The 9,817-nt window shown below is 36.3% G+C and overlaps 1 protein-coding gene across 2 annotated transcripts in view; it reads left to right on the forward strand.

The window, feature by feature from the left end:
- col27a1b (collagen, type XXVII, alpha 1b) overlaps positions 1 to 9,779 on the forward strand; it is a 67,804-nt gene extending 58,025 nt beyond the window's left edge. The window contains exons 36-61 of one of the 2 annotated variants that reach the window (XM_043238756.1): positions 475 to 528; positions 646 to 753; positions 1,237 to 1,290; positions 1,435 to 1,542; positions 1,877 to 1,930; positions 2,126 to 2,179; positions 2,385 to 2,441; positions 2,532 to 2,585; positions 2,680 to 2,733; positions 3,061 to 3,114; positions 3,236 to 3,289; positions 3,363 to 3,470; positions 3,583 to 3,690; positions 3,788 to 3,895; positions 4,397 to 4,450; positions 4,996 to 5,058; positions 5,152 to 5,205; positions 5,294 to 5,329; positions 5,441 to 5,458; positions 5,564 to 5,599; positions 5,704 to 5,730; positions 6,453 to 6,512; positions 6,706 to 6,874; positions 6,992 to 7,101; positions 7,316 to 7,534; positions 7,986 to 9,779. In XM_043238756.1, coding sequence (XP_043094691.1) covers positions 475 to 528; positions 646 to 753; positions 1,237 to 1,290; positions 1,435 to 1,542; positions 1,877 to 1,930; positions 2,126 to 2,179; positions 2,385 to 2,441; positions 2,532 to 2,585; positions 2,680 to 2,733; positions 3,061 to 3,114; positions 3,236 to 3,289; positions 3,363 to 3,470; positions 3,583 to 3,690; positions 3,788 to 3,895; positions 4,397 to 4,450; positions 4,996 to 5,058; positions 5,152 to 5,205; positions 5,294 to 5,329; positions 5,441 to 5,458; positions 5,564 to 5,599; positions 5,704 to 5,730; positions 6,453 to 6,512; positions 6,706 to 6,874; positions 6,992 to 7,101; positions 7,316 to 7,534; positions 7,986 to 8,132 — 2,022 coding nt within the window. In that variant the 3' untranslated portion in view covers positions 8,133 to 9,779. Of the gene's footprint in view, positions 1 to 474; positions 529 to 645; positions 754 to 1,236; positions 1,291 to 1,434; positions 1,543 to 1,876; positions 1,931 to 2,125; positions 2,180 to 2,384; positions 2,442 to 2,531; positions 2,586 to 2,679; positions 2,734 to 3,060; positions 3,115 to 3,235; positions 3,290 to 3,362; positions 3,471 to 3,582; positions 3,691 to 3,787; positions 3,896 to 4,396; positions 4,451 to 4,995; positions 5,059 to 5,134; positions 5,206 to 5,293; positions 5,330 to 5,440; positions 5,459 to 5,563; positions 5,600 to 5,703; positions 5,731 to 6,452; positions 6,513 to 6,705; positions 6,875 to 6,991; positions 7,102 to 7,315; positions 7,535 to 7,985 lie in introns of those variants that run through there. The other variant, XM_043238757.1, reaches the window with a different exon arrangement.
- Positions 9,780 to 9,817: the final 38 nt, after the last annotated feature.

Consider the following 9,817-nt stretch of genomic DNA (forward strand, 5'->3'; position numbering starts at 1 on the left):
TCACTCACTTGAGTGTGAGTAAATGATGACACAATTTTCAATTTTAATATAAATACTTAATAAACAACTTTAATACAAATCTATAACTACAAATTAATGTAAAGATGCTTCAGTGGATTTAAAACGCATTAAACAATACAGTTTAATTGAATCAGCTCTTTTTTACAATTAATACATTTTTACTTTATTGTAATAGTTTGTTTTATTGCAGTCAAGTGTACAAAAACACTACATTCAGTTTACAGTTAAGTTTAAAATGTATTATTTCCGGAACAAGTGCTCTTTGTAAAAGTATGCTAAAGTCTACCTCGTTTTCACAAGGGATGGTTTATTAGCTGCAACCTAGAAACATTTGTCCTTTGCAGCTTGTTTCATTTGTGTCAGGCTAAATATGGCATCTACCCTGATTAAAGTCCATATTTGTGTCTTATTAAAGTAGTTCAGTGAATTTTTTTTAATAAAGGTTTTGTTTAGGGCGACCCTGGGCTTGATGGGGAGGCTGGCCTGAGTGGCCCTGATGGAACTAAGGTCAGAAAAATATATATTTTTTAATGTAAGCACGATCACTTTATTTAAAAGTGTTAGGAGACATTAGGTCTGTTTTCTTGGAGTTTATTAAGCTTCAGTAGGTGTTGTTTTCTCCAGGGTGAGAAGGGTGACATTGGTATGGAAGGAGAAACAGGTGAAAACGGAGCCATCGGATTTAAAGGAACAGAAGGCCGTGTGGGAGACCCTGGCATAACAGGTTTAAAGGTGCGTGCTCTTTTTGAAATTAAAATGTCATTTTGTCAAGGTTTTTGTGTGTATGACAATCACAGTGCTATTGTTTTTGTTCATTTATACAACTTTTTAAAAAGAAATAATTGTGATATTTTGGTAACTATGCAATCATGTCTAGGCCTGCTGACAGAAACTATTTGTCTTTGCTTTCTTTGATTCTGTTTTTCATTTTTTGGTCACTCGGAGCAAGTTTTAGAAATAAGTTCAGCTGGTTTCAGCAATTTCCCAGCAGTACTGGTGTCAACTGTTTCACTTTAGAGCACTTTATTGCACATAGCACATGCTTTTCTTTAGGTTTTATTAAAGAGTGAGTGATGTTTGATGACAATAAAAACAAACTACACCTCCTTGTGGTAGTTCTGAATGATTAAAGCCATAAGTCAGACTGAATATGTTTATTCAGAAATGCCTCTCGATTAAATTTTGCGATGTGTCAACTCTGTAATGTAATTTCAGGGCCCTGAGGGCAAACCCGGAAAAACTGGTGAGAGGGGAAAACCTGGAGAGAAGGTATTTCATTTACGGCATTTTAGTTTATATAGTTAGCCAGCACTAATCTCAGAACCTGTCATTAGATATCAGTGTGTGTGTGTGTGTGTGTGTTTGTGTGTATTTCTGTATGTAGAGTATTAATGATGTTTCATTTAATTCCAGGGCAGCAAAGGTCCCCAGGGTCACCTTGGCGAGACTGGACAAATGGGAGAACAAGGTACCATGGGTTTCATCGGGCCAAAAGGAAGCAGAGGAACTATTGGGTTTATGGTAAAATAATTATTTTTGAATGTTCAATGCTTGTATTTTTCAAATCAATATGACATAAGGTCCACTGATTACAAAGCTCTTATGATGTCACTGTAAGAAGTCTGTCGCTTTTCTCTGAATTAGCCTTTTCTTTGCCAGAAATATATTGTTTCATTTTAACAATCTCGTATTACATCATCGACAAACCACAGAAAATGCTGATACTTATGTTTTTATATAACAAAGAAAATATTGTAGAGGCCCTTTTTTTAAATTGTGTTCTGTTAAGGCAAGAATGCAGTTTCTGATTATGCCATTTTGAAGCTAACTCTGATCCCATGGCTATCATTTTCAGGGTGCTCCAGGGAAAATGGGTCAGCATGGAGAACCAGGTTTAGTGGGATATGAAGTAAGTGTTATTTAACATAGACGTGCCTTATAAGACTTTTTATTTTACCTCAGCATAAATGGTACAGAATCAAAACAGCTGCTCTACGTTATGCAAGGTTTATAAGTTCATAAGGCTTGTTAGAGTTAGACCTGTCTTTAAGTGCTCGTATGGTTCCATACTCCACTTCGTCTTTTATTACCTCATTTACTGTAGGGTCATCAAGGACCACAAGGTCCCATGGGATCCACAGGACCAAAAGGTGAAAAGGTAAAAAGTTGAAAAAACGCTTATAACAAGCTCATTTCACAAAGGAGTGTTTTTTGTGTTTTTCGAATAGTCTTTTTCCAAAGATCCAAATTAATGTTGGAATTTTTGTAACATTGGCATGTCCTTAGCACAAAGGCATATTTATGCCAGATTATACCAAAAAATCAATAAAATCAATACTGAAATCAGTTTTTATACTTTTCAGGGAGAGCCAGGTGATGATGGGAAGGTTGAAGGTCCACGCGGTCCTTTAGGTGACATCGTGAGTCAGTCCACTAGATTTACTACGCGTGTTTTGGGAGAATTCTGGATGCCAACCTGATCCATATGTTTGGATTTCTCTGGGGTTTAGGGGCCTGTTGGCAACAGAGGAGAAAGGGGACAGCCAGGTGACCCTGGATACCAAGTAAGTGTTGATTTTAGATATATATTTTTAGATCATTCCAAAATAGATCGCTATTTAAATATGTATGTTATATGTCAATTTTGTAAATCTCAAGGGTCACGAAGGTGTTCATGGGCAAAGAGGAAACCCAGGGGCTCCTGGACTCCCTGTGAGTGAATCTTTATACTGCTATAGTTTTATTAATATTTTACATTTTACACTTGTATTTTGATTTTATATACATTTTTGTTATTTTTTTTGTTTATAAGTTAAACATGTCTGTGTAGTTTTTATGAAGTTTTAGTTCATGTTGCCTTGGCAAATAGCTAAAACAATTAATTTATAACTCCTTCTATTTAATCTTATTTCAGATTTATTTTTATGATTATTTTATTAAAAGTAATTTTTTTTGGCTTTCTTTTTAGTTTTAATTGCTTTAAACTGAGCTATACAATACATATTTTCTTCATCTTATTATCACTGTCTATAACCACAGGGAAATGCCGGGCCAAAAGGTTTTCCAGGGCCTAAAGGATCCAAAGGCAATAAAGTAAGACTTTACCACGTAAAGACAAACATATGGTGGATTTTGTTTTGTTTAAATATAATGCACAAATATTGCTTCTATTTCAAATTATATAATATCCATCTCAACTGAATCGCTTTTTTAGGGTGCAAAGGGCAAAAATGGCCCGCGCGGGAAATCTGGAAATCGAGGGTCACCTGTAAGTAAGTTTTCCTTTACCTTGACAGAACCTACAGCTGATGCTGATATGAGCAGGTGTGTTTCTCTCACAGGGTCCTGTTGGTCTCCCTGGCCCCAGAGGAGTTGTTGGTCGTGAGGGTCCTGAGGGTGATCCTGGGATAGAAGGAACCCTTGGGAAAGATGGAGCTAAAGGAATGCCAGTAAGACAGTGAATGTAATTCTCAATGTTCTCAATGTAGCACTTGAAATCGTCCAGGTGCGTTTTGTTGTTTGTGATGGTTTGGTTTGTTTTTCCGCTGTTATGCACATTAGGGTGAGCACGGAGGTGATGGGGAGGTTGGTCCACCTGGAAAAGCAGGTCCTCAAGGAAACACGGGTGTATCAGGTCTGCCAGGAATTCAAGGCTCTTTTGGGCCAAAGGTACTTTGTTTATATGGATATGTGGTGTCATCAGTATCTGCATCTATAACAATATTAGCTGGTTTTAGCTTAAATATTTCTATGTGTTCTGACTTAGGGTGAAAGGGGCATCCCTGGCCAAGCTGGACCTCCAGGAAAAAGAGGATTTAATGGGGGAATGGGATTTCCTGGAAAACAAGGTGACCGTGGGGTCAAAGGTCAACCTGTAAGTGTTGCTTCTATGACAATTTAACCATTTCAAATATGACAAACACACCAATGAATGCTGCTCTATTGATCTCTTTTTGAATTAATGGAACCATGAACAGTAACTTATTACACAGCTCTCTGTGTAATACTGTATTTTGATTTTCAGTGTTACTTAGTCTTTTCAAAATCATTTTAGTAATGTTTCTTATTATTATCATTATTGAAAACAGTTGAACTGTTTAATACATATGTAGAAACCGTAATTATAAATGCATTATACATGTCTTATTTTGATCTGTCACATTTTATCAGTTTATTGCATCTTGAAAGTATTAACTGGGCCCTAAACTTTCTAAATGGTAGAATATTTGTATGTTTTGAGTCTATTTAACAGTTGATGAATGAACGACAAAGCATTTCTTGCACTTCCTGAAGAATAATGTCATCTGCCTTTCTACTGCTGTTATCTTTTTATATTTTTTATCCATTTATCATATTTTTATATATATATTTTTAGGGTGACTCTGGTGAACAGGGATTTCCTGGAGTTCTTGGAATATTTGGACCAAAGGTAAACATTGTTCTTGAACCAGCATTAGCATATATCAAGTTTTGTTTTGATGATGGAAATTCATCTTCTTTGTTTTACATAACGCAAGTGGTTAATTTCGAAATATTTCTTCAAAATTTCCTCCATATAATTTTTTAACTGATGCTAACAGGCTCATTTCTTTAACTGTCACGTAGAGACTCTAGGTAAATATCCTGTTTTACAGATGAAAAATTATGTCTTCTGATATTCAAATGAATTACTGTGATTAATGAACAGTATAAACTGAAAAGAAAGTGCACCTTTATACGATTCACCAAAATCCAATCAATCAGGCAAGCAGTTAATGTTTACTTCTCATTTAATGCTAAGCCTTCAGGCAAACAGTGCATTTCATTACAGCTGTACAAGCACTGTAGCTTAAGATAAAAAAATAGCTTCTTTAAGCAGCTTTAGGAGAGCTAGTCAAGCAATAGAAACAAAGAAAGACTGTGATATAATGATTTTCTGTGTTATGATATTATATGGCCAAATAATTTTGACCAAAGTGTTTCTGTCATTTACAGGGGCCTCCTGGAGACCTTGGCCCAGTGGGAATCCAGGGCCCGAAGGGTCCTCAGGGTTTAATGGTAAGTACCACTGGGAGAACTGTCCTGAAAACCTAAATGAGATGGATGAAGAGTTCTTGATCACCAACTACTGTAGGTGTTTCTTCTTTTAAGGGTATGCAAGGAGTCATCGGACCCGTTGGTATCATTGGGCCTAGTGGTAACCCAGTATGTATGGCATGAATAGCTTAATGGTGCTTTCTAATTGGTTTTTCATACTCTGAAAAACACCCTTTTCTTCCCCTCTTCGTATTAGGGACAACAAGGAGACAAAGGAAACAGAGGGGAAATGGTACGAATCTAGCGAGAACAAATTCCAAGTGAATCTCCAAATGAAATCATGGTTAAAAGAAGCGTTACCTTCTAAAATAACATTTTATGTTTCTCCTTTTATTTTAAACAGGGTGTTCAGGGACCCAGGGTATGTTTACCCAATGCTCTTTAACTTTATTAGCCTTTTTAAATGTAGATAAATTAAGTGGTCCTATTTAACCAACATAAAAATGTTAATTTCACTCTCCATTAGGGACTTCCAGGTCCTCGTGGACCACCTGGACCTCCAGTAAGTAGTCTTGATGCATATTAACATCCATGAGAATAGTAGCATTCAGATGAGGCTGATTGTAATCAATGCTTGCTGTTTATTTATCTTTCATTGGTTTATAGGGGCTTCCTGGTGTATCTCTCTCTCATGTAAGTACACATGCTATATTTTTGTCTAAAGAAGTCTGACACTAACAGTAATCTCTAAGCTACAGGTGCTATGATGTAAATGTTTAGGGGTGCACCTTAGAGATGCACAGGTGCAAAGACACGACCAAAATGAAATAATGTGCTGCCAGTTTTAAAGCAATGTGACATTTCTTTCCCTGACACACTTTACTCAGCAGCACTAAAAGCCAGAAGTGCACTTCCTGGTAACCCGCCAAAAAGCTTGCTGATTTTAGGTTTGAAAAATGTTAAAAATTTGTATAATGAATGAAACATAAAAAAGAGAAAAGTAAATAATAGCATTGAATTTATAAGTGGATAGTTCCCCCAAAAATGATCATTTTAACATTAATTACACAAGAAACCTCGTGCCTTCGTTGTAAGACCTTCGTTGATCTTTGAAACACAAATTAAGATTTTTTTTAATGAAATCCAAGTGAGCTTTCTGAGCCTGCATAGACTGCAAGGGTGCTGCCGTGATAAAGGCACAGAAACATAGTATGTTGTTAAAATGGTCCGTGTGACATCAGCGGTTCAACCGTATCACGACTGATAAAATATGAAAAAACAACATCTACGTGACAGCTGATACACCACATATTATTGATTTGAATTGTTTAAAAACTTGATATTTTTTCTTTTATATTAAAATCAGTTTACTTACATCTTCCTTGATATTTCTGTTCTGCTTCGTTATCTCTTAGGAAAGTGAAGCTCTTGGTGCTGCTTTAGTTATGGATTCCCGCTCCACTTTACGGTCCAAGGTAACAGTGCCAACAGTGTTCAACATCAAGTGATAATTGCTGCTGTTCCATTGAATGTCATTTGAATGCATAAACAATCACGAATTACAGACATTGGTTTGTATATTTCTTATACAGTCAACGACACTGAATAAAGGTTAGATAAGGATGTCATGCCATCATAGACCTGACTTTGTTTCATTTCAATCCACAGACATATGAAGATACAGACCCTCTAATGCTGGACCAGGGAAGCCAAATCTTTAAGACTCTTCGCTACCTCAGCACTCTGATCCACAGCATAAAGAATCCTCTGGGAACACAGGAGAATCCTGCCAGAATGTGCAGAGATCTGTTTGAATGCGAGCACAGGTTGAACGACGGTGAGATATTTCTAGTACATTGTCATTGTATTTGTAGTTTTGTTCGTCACTAGAGCTATATTAACAGCACCAATTATGTACTCCTTCATTTTGCTTTTATTTTGTATTTTACTAAAGGCACTTATTGGATAGATCCTAACCTGGGCTGCGCTTCTGACAATATTGAAGTGACCTGCAACTTCACCACTGGAGGTCAAACCTGCCTCAAGCCAGTCGCTGTTTCCAAGGTCTATAAAGCTGACAGCTAGCCACTATGAGCAACGTTATAAACAGGACTGCACTGAATCTAAACCTGAACCTGCAGAACACACTTTAAATAACCGTCATTTAGCAAACACTGTGTCACCTTTGTGTCCATTTCTCTACAAAATAGTTCAGGGAAAATATCCACATGTTCCGTTGTTGTAATCGACTGATTATGATGTGATGTCTTTCCTGAAGTTGGAGATTGGAGTGAGTCTGATCCAGATGAACTTCATCCACCTCCTGAGCTCTGAAGCTGTGCAGATCATCACCATTCACTGCCTGAACGTCTCTGTTTGGGCAGCAGGGGACTCCAAAACACCTTCCTCTAGTGCAGTGTACTTTAAAGCCTGGAACGGACAGATAATCGAGTCTGGGGGATTCATCGAGCCTGAGCTGATAAAGGACGAGTGCTGGGTATGCATAAAGTAACATTAAAGTATTATTTGTGTTCTGTTGTTTATTGTGTAGCGCAGGGGTTTGTAAAATAATACAAAAAATAATAATTCTATTATTAATAATTCTATCTATTAGTATTGCAACTTTTCGTGTAAAATAAAACTTATTCTATTTTATTATATGCGTGCAGAATATTGCTGTATTTATTTTTACAGTTAGAGTTAAAAGTTGTTGTCATTGTTATCAACATTCAATCTGGTAATGAGACTCTATCACAGCTAAAAAAAGGCTATCTAAACTATTTTATAATATTAATGTAAAATCTCAAGGATGCTTTAAGTAAATATATTATGTCCAAGTGGTTTGGTGAACAATAAAAGTCATGAAAACCTTGTCGAACACAATAGTGCAATGTAAAAAAACAATATCATTATTATGATAATATGATTCACTTTTTCTGTCCTTTTAGATGACAGATGGACAATGGCATCAGACACAGTTCATGTTCCAGACGGAGGACCCAAACTTACTGCCCATTGTGGAGGTCCACAACTTCCCCAGCACAAAATCTGGCTCACATTACCACCTTGAAGTGGGGCCTGTGTGCTTTTTATAAAAAAAAAAAATCAACAATGAAAGCCTTGAATACCCCGATCAGCAGCATTACAGAGCCTCTATCTGGCCTAGAAACCAACAAAACTGTACATCTCCTCTCCAGCGTGGACTGCAGCCTTTAAACATGAGGAAAGAAGGAACTAGAGCAGCTTTGGAGAAAACAAGACTTCTTATGTGAGCAGCTCGGGATGACAGATTCTTTCTTTTCTGAGCTGGGATTTCTTCTGTTCGAAAACGAGGCCTGGAGATGTGGTTAGAGGTGCTTCCTAAACTCTTAATAGAAGTCTTAATTTATTCGTAGTTGGGTTTTTCCCAAATGATCCGTGTGGACAAGGAACAATTAAGACATTTTATTTTTAATGAAGTACTTATTTTGTATTCTATAGTCATACATGATCATGTGTATTTATACATGTACGTGTGTGTTTGTATATTTTCTGTGTAAAGTGCAATAGAGAATGGACAGATTGTTTTGTTTTTTAAAGATGAATCTTCTGTTTGGCTGTTCTAGGCATTTGAGGTTTTACTGTCATATCATTCAATTCAGGTTCATTGTCTTGTGTACTTGTGTATATACCAGCAGGTCTGTTGTAAAAGCCTTCGATACCAACATGCATACAAAAACACGCATATGCATGAATTCATAGCTAGAATATCAGTTGAGGTGAATCCAGACTTGAAAAGCAACATATAAACGTCTACCTCCCATCTCTCATTTTTTGGTGTTTTGGGACAGTAAATGGATTCACATGCATTTAACTCCTGTGGTAAGATTTCAAATGTTTTTAACTTAAGTGCCTTTTATACTTTGAAAGGGAATATTTTTGTATAAATCTTTAAAAAGGAAAAAGATCTTTTTTTTTCAGCCAAACATAATTGTAACCCTTTATCTTCTAGTATGCCTTATTTGTACAAATGTTTGAACTTTAAGGGCTGAAGAATTATATTATCATAGCAGACATTGTGTTAAAAGTGCTTTATATCACTCAACTCTAGGTCTTTCCATCATTAAGTACATATATGCATTTCCATAAGCCCTATCTGACTGCAGTAGTAATTGTTTGACATGGTCTGTGTCATAATTGCTGATTTTTGTATGTCTTTTGTAAGGCCCGTGTACAAAGATAAATGTTGCAGTTAGAAACTGCAAACCTGAGTTGTAATAAGAAGTTGTTAAACTAAATGAGAACACTAGAATCTTCCACTATATTGGGTCTGTTATGAGCAGTGACTTTGACTTTGAGTCACGGCAAGCTAATTATTGATTATTATGAGTTATGTATGATATTCTTGTGAAATATATATGTTGTTTTCATCAAAACCGTCAGGAGCCATCTTATCTTGCCAAAAGAGGTTGTTAAATATCTGTTCTTTATTTGTGTACATTTACGATCTTGCTGTAATCCACGTTTTGTGATTTCAGAGCAGACAAAGAAAGGTGGATATTTTCCAATTAATATTTTATGGTCAGGCATTACCTATGAACAACAGCAAACGCCAAAGAACGAAGATTTCAGCGTTTACAAATTAAATCCGTGATACCACAGAAACAGACAGCAGTCTTTATATCTGTTTGCCTTACTAAAGTTCTTGTTTCTGGCCAATCTCGTGTCTCATTTGAATAAAGGAAACATGTTGACAATCTTCATACTGACCGACATTTTATTCCCGAGCAGTGTGCTGCAA

The sequence above is a fragment of the Puntigrus tetrazona genome, chromosome 5 (genome assembly GCF_018831695.1).
Source record: "Puntigrus tetrazona isolate hp1 chromosome 5, ASM1883169v1, whole genome shotgun sequence".
Classification (NCBI taxonomy): domain Eukaryota; kingdom Metazoa; phylum Chordata; class Actinopteri; order Cypriniformes; family Cyprinidae; genus Puntigrus; species Puntigrus tetrazona.